Below are 15,795 nucleotides of genomic sequence, written 5' to 3' on the forward strand. Positions count from 1 at the left end.
ACACATTCACTTTAAAGACACCTTTCTGTGATTATTAAGACAGATAAATAGTGAATGCCAGCAGGCAAAGCCGCACAATGACTGTGAGTCACTGACCCAAAGAAGGGTGATCAAATAGAAATCTAGCTCTTCTTGTTGCAGTTGGGACTAAGAATGCCATTGCTAAGTGATATGGTTATAAACCGCAGTAGCACTTAGGCTCATATACCGCTTCACAGTGCTTTACAACCATCTCTAAGTGGTTTACAGAGTCACTACACTGCCCCCCAACAATCTGGGTCCTCGTTTGACCAACCTCGGAAGGATGGAAGTCTGAGTCAACCTTGAGCTAGTCAGGACCAAGCTCCTGGCTGTGGGCAGAGTTTGCATGCAATGCTGCATTCTAACCGCTGCGCCACCAGGCCTCTTGTAAAGACATCATAACCCCAGGACCATGCAGGTGATGAAGTGGGAAGATGTCTCTGCTAAGGAGTGTGAGGGGGTGCCATGGATTGCTTGGGAGAAAAAGCAGAAGGAGTAACTTGCAACCTTCTCTGCTAGCTTCCCCATTGATGCTGCTTATGGGAAGCTGGAGGAAAAGGCCACAAATAGTGATTATCTGACCACAGGGATACTGTGATGGCTATAATTTCACAGAGGGTCCATAAGTCTCTGTTGTTCATTGTCATCAGAATTTTGAATGTTCTCTGAACAGGTGGCTATAAATCAAGTACTAGCCCTATTCCAGCAGGATTGCATCTAAATTGTTTTATCGTGCTGCATTCAACACCATTATGGCCTAGGACTTAAAAAGAAAAGCTCCAAATTGAATCCAACTCTGGGTGATGTCATATACGCTTTCATATTTTCCTTCACAAAACAATAGAAATACTTTGGTGTTTTTTTAATTTCTTCCAAATGCTTTACAAACCCCTAGTGTAGATATCAGCTCTGGAATTCCTAAGTGGTCCCACATCAAAAATCAACTAAGGGTAACTGGGTAAATGGTGCAACTTATCTGAGCCCTAAGAAAATTCATTTCACTGAATCAATTTCAGGAGTGGCAATTTCTTCTGTGTCTGAAGGCATCTGATGAAGACTTCCTTAAATCATACCATTTCCACCCTTCCACATAAACAGCATCTACCAATACTGAAATTCCAGGAACAAAAACAGATGTTTTACAGTGCTATTCAAATTTACTTCCTAGGGTTTCCCCCCTCCCCTCTTTTAAGAACATATTGCTTCTAAAGTAGCATGTAGAAGGGAGAAGTTGCTGTATTATGTGCCTTTTTGATAGACTTTGAATAATATACAAGAGGAGATAAGCTGCCCTACTATTATTGTTCTAAGGGCACACAGCCTCCACAAGACTCACTACTTTGATGGTTTTCCAATACATTTTCAGTGGACAACGTTTTGCCATACTCCCTGTACAGGTTTCTCTTCAATGGTGTATGTCCCTGCCATTTCACTTCTCCCTGTAAGGGAAGCATCTGGATTTCCATGTGACCGGCATCAGCAAAGCTGCATGGACAGAATCTTCACAATAACTTGTTCTGCTCAAAATTCACATTGATGGAGACTGAAGTCCATTCTGTAGCTGCCAGGACTGTCACTTCTTAGCACTTGGGCCACTTCATTCTGCTACTCATCCCAGCTTCCTAAAATGATTTTGTTACCTCTGGTTGGCATATTTTACACTTTATGAGCAACCTATTATTATTTACACAGCGAATGGACAGGGTTCCTATTACTGAATGGACCTCAGGAGTTGGGCCTAGCAAACTGCCAACAGACCATTTTGTTTTTTCTGCAATTGTGTTGAGCAAGGGAGTTCATGCTGTAGATCAGTGATGGCGAACCTTTTTTGGCTCGCGTGCCACTAGTGGGGGGAGCGCAGGGGGGGTTGTGTGCGGGCGTGCCGCACCCATAATGCAACGCGCAACCCCCCAGTGCGCATGCACGCACAATGCGCGACACCCCCCCATTTTTACATGCTTTTTTTGCCCTCCCCAGGCTCCAGGGGCTTTATAGGAGCCTGGGGAGGGCGAAAGGAGCCTCCCTCGACCCCCCGGAGGCCCTCCTGAGGCTTCAGGGACCGTCCGGAGGCTTCCCTGAAGCCTTCGGAACACTTAAAACCACCCTCCGAGCAAACTGGAAGTGACTTCCGGTTTGCTCAGAGGGTCGTTTTAAGCGCTCCGAAGGCTTCAGGGAAGCCTCCGGACGGCCCTGAAGCTTCCAGAGGACCTCTGGGGGGCTCTTTTCGCCCTCCCCAGGCTCCTATAAAGCCTCTGGAGCCTGGGGAAGGCGGAAAATGGCTTTTAAAAAGGTGAACTCAGCTGGCCAGCACGCACATGCGATCTGGCCAGCTGACAGGGCAGCGCCTCGCGTGCCCTGACAAATGGCTCCGCATGCCACTTGTGGCACCCGTGCCATAGGTTCGCCATCACTGCTGTAGATCAAACTCGCATCGTTACGTAGTCATCACGTGATGTATCGTGACTTTTTTCCCCTTCTCTAAACTGGGTATGGGTGTGATGCACTCGACCTGCAGGCTCGAATTTAACACCCCTGCTGTACACTATCAGTATTCTCCATGTTCACTAATAGATTTCCAATTCATTTCCAATTTGCTACGGAGAGGAGGTGTACAAGTTGCAGCCTACCAGGAGAATAACCTGTGGAGGGAGAGGATCTGCAATTGTCTAATTAGCTTTAATGAGCTCTCAACCTGTTACATTCCATCCACCAATATAAAGGTTAGCAAGGTGCAGGTCAGAATATGGATACAGCACGGTATGGATAGCAAACTGCAAACCCAACTCTATGATAATTGCTGTGAACGAAAGCACTGCTTTTTGAAAGAACACAGAGAATATAATACTTCATCTTCGTGGCAATGACAGAAACTTGATCAATCAAGTTTATTTCTACTATATAGTTATCAAAAATCTTTCGATCTAAAAACAGACCTGCGTTAACCTCAGTAGTGCGTTGCTAACCGCATGCACAGAAGCGTCCGGGCAGGTGGGCGGAGCCTCCCGCCGTCACCACTACCAGTTCAACTGAACCGGGCCAAACCGCGAGCAACCCACCTCTGATTAAATGATAAAATGATTTGAGACATATTGTATATCAGTCTTGCAAATAAGCCTATAAAACTAAGACACTTTGCTTCTTCATGAAGCAATCAGCATAGAAATGCAGGTCTCTCTACTCAGTTGATAGAAGAAATACATTTCCTCAAACCAAGTGAGAGAGAAGAGAAAGAATAATTAGGACCAATTGGCTTGTCTCTCACCTCCCTTAATCTTTATTTGAAGTGCAGGGGCAAACATTTTAATCAGACTATGGCTGGAAAAGAAAGAGTAGAAACTTCTTTCCATTCCTGTGTATTAAAAACCAAAGGAACCTCCCACAGCATCTGGGATTAAATTTAAAAAACAAAACAAATTTATATGACAAAGATGCAAGCCACGAAATTAACCTCTCTGTTGTAATCCCTCGGTGGCTGCTCCAAGAACATTAAATCACGGTGGCAACATCTCAGGGAGAGTTCTCACTTGTTTTCACAGAAGAATCAAGATTAGATCTGCTCACACAGAATATTCATTGCATCTCAAAACAATGGCAGACATTCCGGCTTCTGTGCAACCTACTTTTCTGTTCTGATCATTAGGAAATGCACATAAATGTAATACAAGGCTGGAAGAAAAGTTGGCCCTCCCATTGCTAAAACATTGCCCAATTTTGGAAGACTGTCTTCTGAAAGTCAAGATGCTCGTACTTCAGGTTTTCAGACTCCGCGTTTCTGGTTGATTTAAGAAGAGCAGACTGACCAGAGGAGTGTCCCGTTGATTACAAGTTCAGATCCTCCTACTATATCTCCCATCCCCTCAAAAAACTCCAACATACCATGCTTCTTTACAAAATCTTTACAAAAAGCAAATCGCAAGATCTAAGAAGAACAACAAAGATGATTAGGGGACTGAAAGCTAAAACATATGAAGAATGGTTGTAGGAATTGGGTAGGTCTAGTTTAATGAAAAGAAGGACTAGGGGAGACATGATAGCAGTGTTCCAATATCTCAGAGTATGCCACAAAGAAGAGAGATTCAAACTATTCTCCAAAGCACCTGAGGGTAGGACAAGAAGCAATGAGTGGAAACTAATCAAGGAGAGAAGCAACCTAGAACTAAGGAGAAATTTCCTGACAGTTAGAACAATTGATCTGTGCAACAACTTGTTTCCAAAAGCTGTGAATGCTCCAACACTGGACATTTTTAAGAAGATGCTGGATAACCATCTGTCTGAAGTGGTGTAGTGTTTCCTGCCTAAACAGGGAGTTGGACTAGAAGATCTCCAAGATCCCTTCCAACTCTGTTATTCTATTCTATTCTATTCTAATCTGGGTCGGTCACCGGGACCAGAGGTTTTATCTTCTGGACTCATGCTGAAGCTCATCTTCAGGGAACTTCTCTACTGGAATATATGCTTTGGGGTATTCGATGCTTCTTATGTAAGTGGTGCCTTCCCATTGGTTGGTGTGTTGATGGCTGGCGATTGGCTATTGTTTCCTTGTGCTGCCAAACCCTTGGCTCTTAAGTACCTGAAAAGCTGGTGGTCAACCAGCTCTCCTGTTGACTGACAAGAGGCCAACTTCCCAGGCTTCAATCATTTCCCTGACTATCTTTGTGCCTGCACAGCCAACAATCTTAATAGCTGCAAAATGTAATGTATGTTATTATTCATTGCAGTATGAGGCTACCAATGAGTTTGGATCTCCTCGTCTGACTGCTTGCTTGTTTTCTTTCAATCTGGTGGCTAGCTTCCTTCCTATCTGTCCTACAGTCACAAGGGTAATCCATGCAGGGGATCTGGTAGATTACATTAGAAGTATCTCCCATCTCCAAGCGATCTTTGCAATGCAGGATCTTTTCTTGTATGGTAGCTTCTGGATGGTGTATGATATCCACTTGCATATATTGGAAGCTGTGTTCTACTGCTTCCGAAATATTTTTGATGTATGGCAGGGTGTACCATATAGTTGGTCTCCTACCTTCTTTCCCCCTTTATATCCTTTGCAGGCATCTGGTAATAAATGCTTGTGGGTACTCATTCTGCATTGTTCATGTAAGTACCTTCTGCCAGTTGTTTAGCTTGCTAGATACTACAGTGGGTTCTCACCCTGTCATATAGTGTTCTGACACAGCCCTTTTTGTGTGAGTTTTATTCTATGCAGGGGGGTTGCAGTAGATGGCTCCCAGGATTCCTTGCAACCCTTAAGTTACCGTATTTTTCAGAGTATAAGACACACCTTTTCCCCCCCAAAAGAGGGTGACAATCTGGGTGCATCTTATACACTGAATACAGCATTTTTGGTCTCCTAAAACCCTACCCCCCTTTGCAAAAATGGCCATGCATAGCCTTTGTGAGGCTTCCAAAGTGCTCCTGGAGGCTGGGGAGGGCAGAAATGAGCAAACAATGCACTGTTTTTTGCTCCCCTTGCCCCCAAAAGCACTCTATAAGCCTCCTAAAGGCTATGCATGACCTTTTTTTTTTGACAAAAAATGGGCCCATTTTCGCAAAAAACAGGCCATTTTGGGGAGGTCGGCAGAGTGCAAAAACTTTTTTTTTAAATTTGCCTCTTCAAAATCTTGGTGCATCTTATACTCTGGTGTGTCTTATACTCCAAAAAATACGGTACATAGTTTGCCATGATAAAATGAAAGAAAAGCTGAGCATAAAAATTCATTTTCCATCTTATAAACAATGATGTGACTTCTTCCGAATCCCTTCTGGCTGTGTTTCAAAGTTATTCAAGTATAGTGTTGGGAGGTCCAAGGAACTGGAGTAAAGAAATACGGATCACCAGATGAACATCAGTCATGAAGGTAACAATGATTGTTCCCAGAAAAGATGAGATTAATGTTTAAAGCATATTTGATGTGAAGAGACAAATGACCTTATTATACATGCAGTGCTCTATGATTCAAAATATTTCACCAACAGAGCTATTATGTAATTTATAAGGATGATGCAGAAGAATGTCTTCAAAGTTCAGGCTGTAAAACGCTTCATAAAACATTTTCAGCAATCAGAGAACAAATAATAAGAGATGAATGGAGAGGTCTAATTCGTCTCTATTCTGCAGTAACTGAATCAAACAAACCCAAATAATTATGTATCATTAAGACTACGCCATTTTAATGAAAATAGTAAAACACCCTTATTAGGAAACCATTTTTGATCTTGCCTGTTTATTGTACGTTGTTGCACTTATTTTATTAATGAGTCAAAACGTGAGGGAATTCCTCTGGAGCCAAAAGATTATTCATATTTCCTGAATAAAGGTTCAGAAAAAACAAATCTTCTTTTGATTAGAAAACCCTTTCAAATATATGATACAATTATGTCTCCTAAATAATCTCTGAAATTTGGGTGGCCAAATCATGGACTTGATTCCTAATAACAAGGCACCTTTGGGGCACCCTCACATATCCTCAATTTCTGCACATTTTTAAAAACAAATTAAGAACTGCACTGCAAAATTGGAAAATGTACCATGTTTCCCCGAAAATAAGACCTCCCTGGATAATAAGCCCAATCAGGCTTTTGAGCGCATGTGCTAAAATAAGCCCTCCCCTGAAAATAAGCCCTCCCCGAAAGTATTGCAACACAGCAGCAGCCATGAAGTGACCACATTCACTGCTTCCTGCACCTTGAAAATAATAAGACTTCCCCGAAAATAAGGCCAGGTGTTTATTTCGGGGGTCAAAAGAAAATAAGACCCTGTTTTATTTTTGGGAAAACACGGTAGACATCACTATAGCGCCTCATTCTATTTCGTGAATAATTGGAGGTATACTGTATATTTGGATAAATTTGGTTTAAATCACAACCTGAACAATATCAAATGTGATGAAAAGGAACAGGTAAAGTCTTTATATATTGCAGAGGAAAAAAAGAATCTTCAAGACACTAAGATAAAGAATCTGTAGGAAAGGCAGAAAGTCAGTAGGATATTAAACATGGCTCATATGGGCTCTTCTTTTGGCATCTGCCAGGACCCTTGCCCCCATTTAATTTTTTAAACAACTTTTAATATTAACAAATTGAAAGTATGAGCCTCTAAAATCATCTTCATTTCCAACACTTGATGCCATTCAAGCTTCATAGTTCTTCCAAGAAGCTAAAGATGGAGAACAACTCCAGCCCATTGCTTTCTTTGTCCAAGTGCTTCCCAGAAAAGGAGCTTACAGTATCAACTTTCAGGGGCTAGATAACTTGCATTTTGAGATTGTGGTAATCATTTTGTGAATGGTCAAACTGTCCCCCCTCATCATAAACAATTCCCCTGAGCGATCATATCACAGATTTTCTAATTTCAAATTGACTCACTGGCCTCAAAGGGGTGAGGGATCTGCACTGCCAAATGGTGATAGAGATAAGTAAGGTAATTAAGGGGGGGAGGGAACCCAAAACAATTTAGATTTAACAGGTCACCTGGATGAAGGAGGCTAATAAGGTATAATTGTGGCCCTCAAATTATACATTCTGCAGTCAAGCCAACAAGGTTCTTTCAAATCAATGTAGCACCAAATTACTATATGCTACATGGCATTGTGCTCCATCATAGCACAATATCATTCAGTGGCTAGTTGTGGTTCTGTGGGGTGTCAGACACAGCATTCCCCACATGGTAACCTTTTAAATTAAAGGTGTCAAAAATAGAAACATAAAAGGTTAATTTCTTAGTTATCCGAAAGCTTTTTAGAACATCTCTATGAATAACCAAGTTGGGCTGGACAGTTTGATATGGATTCTCATTTGACTAGAGAATCATCCTGGTCCAATTTGGGAGATAAAAAACAATATTTTGGGTAAGATTTGGGTCTAAGCAACTACCAGCAGACCAAGCTTTCGACTAGAAGTGAGGAGCCTATTGAAACAGAACTCTTCTAGAACAAGAAGTAGTAAGCCCAAAAAATGAAGGCATGAGATAAGAATAAAAAACATCTGTAGCTAAATTGGTGTGCACAAATGCCTTACCTGATGGTATGCTCCATGTCTTTTTATCTCTTGCCTAGAAGCCAATCTTCCTTCTCTTGCTTCCATGTATGGTTTGTATTCCACTTTCAGCTCTTCCTCTTCATCATTCCACTAAACAGCCTTCTCCATATCTCCCATCAGCTTAACATTCTTCTATGACATCCCGTAACATCAATTCTTTTTCATGCTGTTTCAAGCAGTTGTTTATCCTCTTTTCTTACATCTGCTTTCATTTCATTCTGTTGCAAGATTAGTCAACCTTCTAATACTTTTTCGTGCAGGACTCATTTTTTGCAGACATTCTACATTTCCTCTACTTTCATTACTTCTTTTCTTCTTTTTCTGTGTCCGTTTTTTTTTCTTAAGATCCTTTCTGGATATTACAAAAATAGCCTGCCCTATGTTCATAGGATGCAGTTTGGGACGTGGTGGCTCGGTCGCTACGATGCTGAGCTTGTTGCTCAGAAAGGTTGGCAGTTTGGCGGTTCAAATCCCTAGCGCTGCATAATGGAGTGAGCTCCCGTTACTTTTCCCAGCTTCTGCCAACCTAGCAGTTCGAAAGCATGTAAAAATGCAAGTAGAAAAATAGGAACCATCTTTGGTGGGAAGGTAACAGTGTTCCATGCGCCTTCGGCATTTAGGCATGCTGTCCACATGACCACAGATATGTCTTCGGACAGCGCTGCCTCTTCGGCTTTGAAACGGAGATGAGCACTGCCCCCTAGAGTCGAGAATCCTAACCCTAAACTTTACTTTTACCTATTTTTCATATAACTGAAGAAACCTTTTAGTATCTTCACCACTTTCAGTTCATTCTGGATTATAACCTTGCTTCGAGATATATATCCAATTCCGGCTTCTATCTGAATTTGGTGTTTAGTCATACTGGCCACATGACCATGGAGACATCTTCAGACAATACTGGCTCTTCGGCTTTCAAACCGAGATGAGCACCGCCCCCTAGAATCAGGAATGACTAGCACATATGTGCAAGGGGAACCTTTACCTATGTTCAGAACTTCTCATCCATTGCATCCTTAATTAATTCTCTCAACTTTTACTCACATACTTGATATGAATTTCATGTACATAGATTTATTTATTAAATTTATGTGCCACCCATCCTTTCAGAGATGATTCTGGATGGCTTACAAACATTAAAACTGGTAGGCGTTAATGTCCCAAACAAACATTTTCTAAGCAGATATTCACTGGTCATCATTCTAATTCACTTTTGGGTCTCAAAAATGGTTTATTAACTTTTTCTGCCTTTCCTGAATTCTTTCTTACCCTTACACGTCATCTAATTAAAGATTTTTTTTTTGTTCTGGATTGAATATTACACAAGGCTCCTTCCTAATTTGTCCATGTATACAATCTAATTCATAGGAGCATAACATGCGACTGTCTTAAGGATTCTAATTTCCATACACACTTACAAAAACCTAAATTACACTCATTCATATTTTTTGATATACATTTTAAAACTAAACCTACCCCTTCTCTTCCCTGCAAGTATTTCCTCAACTCTATTTCACAAAATCAGTCAATTCAATCAGATTTATTTTATCTTTCATTTATTTCTCAACTTCACAAACATGCCAATTTTTAAAAATCTGTTTCATTTATTAGTTCAAAGGCATCCATTCATTTGAGGTCACAGCTCTGTTCATGTTCATAGATCCAGAATTAGCCAAAAAATCCATGACCAGATTCCTCCACAGCACACCTGACTTAACCAAATACACAAAGATTAAAACACCCGGGATTATGGATCTCATAAACCTCTGCCTAACCACATACTTCCAATTTGATGCACAAATTTACCATCAAGTTAAAGATACATTTATGGGATCAACACTTTCAGGACTTAGAGTGGAGGTCATCATGCAATGTCTTACAGGACATTGCACTGCCATAAATATAACTCAAAATATGGATCAGCTATGTAGGTGACACCTTCACCATAATTAAAAAGTACCAATTACAGAACTCCAACAGAACTAACAATACAATTTTAAAGGGATTCCAGTTTCCTAGAGAAGAAGAAAATAACAACTTACTCTTCCTGGACATTCTGATCAGTAGAGGCCATAATGACAAACTAGAAATGCAAGCATACAGAAAAACCAACCATACCAACCAGGTGATCCACTACCAAAACAACAACCCAACCTCCCACAAGAGAAGCTGTGTGAGGACTTTATTTAGATGAGCCCCAAAATCATTGCAGTTACCCAGAACAGCAGAAAAAAAAACAAATGGAGCATCTATACAACACAATCCAACAAAATGGATACTCACACAACTTTATAAAAAGGTTCCTGACCATTCAACCTAATACAGCACAACCAACACAAACCCTAAAAGGAATTACATTGCCATACATCAAGAATATCTCAGAAACCACCAACAAACTACTACAACCATATGGAAACAGTGTAGCATACAAGCCAACTAAAGCCCTTCAAAACATCCTAAGCAAACCAAAAGACCCAGCAACCCCAGAAGAAAAGACAGGAGTCATCCACAACATGCAATGTAATAACTGAAACAACCACTATGAAGGACAAACAGGCAGAAGATTGGCAGAATGCTTCCATGAACACCAACTAGCAGTCAGAAGACATTAAAACACTTTAATTTCTCAACATAGAGACAGACTTAACCATAGTGTCAATTAGGAAAATGTGACCGTCCCAGACTAAGCCAACTCCCAAAATGTCAGGGAATCTCTAGAAGCCTGGCACTCTGACGAATTAGCCATCAATAGACACATAGACATTAACAATGGCTATAGACTATGAAAAAGAAACAATCAAGCACCCCAAAAGGGAACAGAAAGACCCAAGCATCTCTCTACCAGCAATCAGCACCCAGATAAGCATAGATTAATTCCAGTATTAACATCAGACTAACAATCAAATAAACAATACCCCAATCAAGAAACTGACAAAGAAGCCAACAGTAAACAGGCCAACCAAAGAATATCTAAGACAACCCCACCAACACTGACGGAGCAAGCCACTAAAATATAAATTGACAGCAAATAGCACCCCTTACTAGCACTGAGGATTTATCCAGTTTGGGTAATGAAACGTCTGCAAGAAAACAAGGAAGCTCAGAGAGCACCAAGGACCCCTCATTTCAACCCTACAAATATTCTCCTTTACTGGTATTTATTAGTTCGTTTATTAGTTCTTACTCATTTATTCTTTGCATTCAAAGTCACAGTTTTTCAAATCCCACAGTCATCCCCATCTCGACCGCTATATGAACATACATACATACATACATACATACATACATACATACATTCATGTGTGTGTGTATACATATACGTATACATACATACATACATACATACATACATACATATATTCATTCATATATTTTCACCTCAACTGCCCATAAATATCCATCACACCTTCCATAATAAGCAATATTAGGCAAAGCAGAAAAAAAATTCAACAGATGAGATAATGCGTGAGGACCTCCACTGCCTGTGGGTCTATATATTATATAGTAATTTTTCAGAAAATAAGAAAAGCAGACTAGATTACCAAATCTAGTCATTAACTATGCCACATGCAGAACTCTCAGGTCTTGGAAGGGCAATGAATAGTGTCTTTGGTTACAATTTTGCTAAAATGTCACAAATGCATCCACAGCCCAGATTTACTCTTTGCATGCTTACGATATTTTATGCAAGGTCTGATTTGCAAACCCACATTCCATTACCTGCGTCCGATTAGTGATGTAGCTGTGGAGAAAACAGGTTGAAGTAGCCACAAATTACAATTTACAATTTAAACTACCGTAGGATATTGTTTAGCGGCACTTAAAATCATAACATTAACTCTCTTGTTTCAGTGGGATATTTCGAACAGGTATGAGAACTTTCTTCCTAGCTCCCAGCTTTGGTGGGTCAACAAGGGCTGCGGTGGGCCAAACCATGTTGTAAACAGGCATGGACAAACTTGGAATTTTTCTTTTTGCCTTTATGCCAAATCTATTTTATAGTATATAACAACGTTTATGTTTTTTTCCTACCTCAAAATTGTGGGAAACCATGCTGTGGAGTTTTGATAATAGATAAATCAGGAAAGCAGGGGTCCCAGGCAGGGGTGAAATTCAGCAGGCTCTGATAGGTTCTGGAGAACCGGTAGCGGAAAGTTTGAGTAGTTCAGAGAGCCAGCAAATATCACCTCTAGCTGGCCCAAGAGTCCGGTGGAAACAGAGATTTTGCAATATCCTTCCTCCAGGAATAGGGAGGGAATGGAGATTTTGCATTATCCTTCCCTCTGCCACGTCCACCAAGCCACGCCCACAGAACCAGTAGCAAAAAAAATTGAATTTCACCACTGGCCCCAGGGCCACTAGTGGCCTCAAACTTCCATGTTTGGTTGATGGCAATTGGTACTGGATAGAAGGATCTGCATTCAGCAAGACTTTTGATACTTTTCCTCAATTGCAAAACAGACATAGCAAAACACCTTTCTCCAATTTAATAGTCAGATGCCCTGGATTTCCATGCCCTGGATTGCCAGCCTGCATGTTATGTTGAAGTTCAACCTAGAGGAGATGAAATTGGGAAAGATACTTGACTTAGTTGCCCACTTGTCCTAATAACTTTTCCTTCAGTCTCTTAACTATTTTGGTCAAGGAAAGATAATTGTAGAATAACAAGTTTTCCTTCTTAATTCATAAAGGTGATTTATGTCGCATGCATCAATACTCATGTGCATAACTGAAAATGCACAATTTGTATCCGACAACGCATATTACGTATACCTATACTTATAAAAGTCTTTGACCAAAGTTCTCAGTGAAAAGGAATTAATAAGGAGTGTCTGCATAAATTTTTTGCCATTTCAGCTACTCTGGGATCATACTTTTCCCTTAATGCTCACCATAATCCTGTCACTGTCGATGATGGTGTTCAGTCTGTGTGCAATTGTCAAAACAGTACACTGGGCAAACTTTTCACGGATTGTCTTTTGAATCAGCTCATCTGTTCTGAAATAAACAACACAAGTAATGTGAAGAGATTATGCAACAAGCAAAACAGTTTCTGCTTCTGGGCACTTTGTTTTTCTACATTCTTTGGCATAGCTCTATGTCAACATGTTTTAATAAACTGTAGCAGCACAGTGCATGTTTGCCTTTTAGACACGTCAAAGTGTTGTTACACTACAACACAGCATGCTATAGCCCTTTGCAGGCAGTCATTCCCTAAGTGAGGAGGAGAAGGAAAATGAGGATTGCGTTGGACAGAACCCCACATTTCCTTACTGAATCTAAAAAAAATATGCAAAATACGTGTCACCGACAAATGGGCTTTCCACTATACAATAACCAAATTCTATAGTGTTCAGACCAAATAGTATTTACTGACAGATATAAACATATAGTAATGTTTGTTAGAAAAACTGTGTAGGATTCTGGTCTGGAATTAAGGCAAAACTTCCTAACAGTGAGAACAATTAACCAGTGGAATGGGTTGCCTTCAGAAGTTGTGGAGGTTCGATCACTGGAAGTTTTTAAGAAGAGGCTGGGCAGTCACTTGTCTAAAACGTTTGAGCTGGGGGTTGGAGTAGAAGACTTCCAAGGTCCCTTCCAGCTCTATTCTGATTGACTGAGAAAATGTCAAGCCAGAGTATGGGTCTGAAAGTCTCCATTTTTTAAATGAATCGTATTCATTGCATGAAAAGTTAATTTGGTGGGGAAACAGTTTACATCAGACCTACAAGGAAATGTAACAATTCTTGCCCCAAACATCCCAAAAGCACCATCGCTTACCATAAGGCTAGCAAATGCAATCTGTAAGGTAAAGGTAAAGGTTCCCCTCGCACATATGTGCTAGTCGTTCTCGACTCTAGGAGGCGGTGCTCATCTCCATTTCAAAGCCGAAGAGCCAGCACTGTCCGAAGACATCTTGGTGGTCATGTGGTCGGCATAACTAAATGCCGAAGGCACACAGAATGCTGTTACCTGCCCACCAAAGGTGGTTCCTATTTTTCTACTTGCATTTTTCAATGTTTCCAAGCTGCTAGGTTGGCAGAAGCTGGGACAAGTAATGGGAGCTCACTCCGTTACGCAGCGCTAGGGATTCGAACCGCCAAACTGCCAACCTTTCTGATCGAGAAGCTCTTAGCCACTGAGCCACCTTTTAATGGAACCTGTACAATCTCTCAAATAATTCATTTCTCAATGCAATGCTTCTCTTCCTTCTTTCTCTGTGATATATTTGACCTCTTTTAAAGGAAACGTAGTGTTCACATTCTCACTAAAATAGCTTTGAAATGTCCCCAATTATATCAGAGATAAGGCAAAGTTCATGGAGAGTACATTCATAAAGAGTTGCTACAATTGTCATTAAGGATCTACACTGGTGTTTATACATTTTATATTCACTATTAAGTAGATATCTAGGAATTGAGCCAACTCTGGAAATAAGTTTCTTTTGCTTCTCAACTTAATCATGATTAGTGATGAATGTTTCAATTGAACTTTCTTTCCATAGGTCAACCTTAAATAATATAAAGTTAGTGTTTTATATAAAATAATAACAGTAATATCTTGAAGCAAGTTTCTAAATGTTGAGATTATTTTAAAAATTAATCATAACTACCAATGAAAGAGATTTCCAGTGGTCTTAATTAAATAGAATTCTCAACCAAATTTCCTCAAAAGGAGAATAAGCTTTCTTTGTTATCATCTTGAATCTATATAGAACTAGAATTTTTCTTTGCTCTTTTAACTGTAATTTCCTGGAGACACATCTTTTAACTATGGTTCATTGAATGACCAATCTCTATTTCTTTAAATCACTGGGTAAGATTAACTAAACTTTTATATGGATGCCGCAAAAATAAAATATCCTATATAGAAAAGGCATCTTTTTAAATATATATTTTAAATAACTATTTCTTTTAAATAATTACATTTAAATGTTTTTTATTCATTTAAAAAATCAAATCAAGTCATAGAGAATGGAATTTTGCCTTATTGTTCCATAAACAATTATCAATGTATTTGGATATTAATATAGTACAGATAATACTTGACTTACATCCATAATTGAGCCTGGAATTATGTTTGTAAATTGTGCTGGTTAAACGGGTCATCATATGGCCAATCCGATTTTATGACTTTTTTTGTGGCAGTTGCTAAGCAAAACTGAAGTCATTAAGCAAATGCCATGGTGATTAAGTGAATTTATTTTTCACAATAGTCATTTTTAGTAGAAACCGGAATAAACATCATTTTTCTGGCAGAAAAAAAGTCATAAATTGCAGTTACATGACTATGGGACACTGCAAACCACCATAAAGGCAAGCCAATTGTCAAGTGCTCAAAAAGCAATCAAGTGACCATGGAAGGGAGAGGTGGCATCAGAATTTTGAATCTGGGTTGTTAAGTACCTTTTTTTTAGGTTCGTTGACCTAAGACTACTAAGTGGCTGGTTTTAAATTCAGAATTACTTGTATTAAAAAATATATATTTTAATGCATTTTCTTAAATCTAATATTGAATTGTAAGCCGCCCAGAGTCGGTTGCTGAGATGGCTGGCTATAGAAAGAGATGATAGATGATAGATAGATAGATGATAGATGATAGATAGATAGATAGATAGATGATAGATAGATAGATAGATAGATAGATAGATAGATAGATAGATAGATGATAGGTAGGTAGGTAGGTAGGTAGGTAGGTAGGTAGGTAGATGGATGATAGATAGATGATAGATGATAGATA

General features: G+C 39.7%; 1 protein-coding gene across 1 annotated transcript in view; it reads right to left on the reverse strand.

The window, feature by feature from the left end:
- Positions 1–15,795, reverse strand: part of ABCC4 (ATP binding cassette subfamily C member 4 (PEL blood group)) — a 202,609-nt gene that overhangs the window by 30,321 nt on the left and 156,493 nt on the right. The window contains exon 29 of the mRNA XM_081948711.1: positions 12,948–13,053. Within this exon, the coding sequence (XP_081804837.1) occupies positions 12,948–13,053 (106 nt within the window). The remainder of the gene's footprint in view (positions 1–12,947; positions 13,054–15,795) is intronic.

The sequence above is a fragment of the Natrix helvetica genome, assembly GCF_964273705.1.
Source record: "Natrix helvetica genome assembly, chromosome: 3".
Taxonomy (NCBI): Eukaryota; Metazoa; Chordata; class Lepidosauria; order Squamata; family Natricidae; genus Natrix; species Natrix helvetica.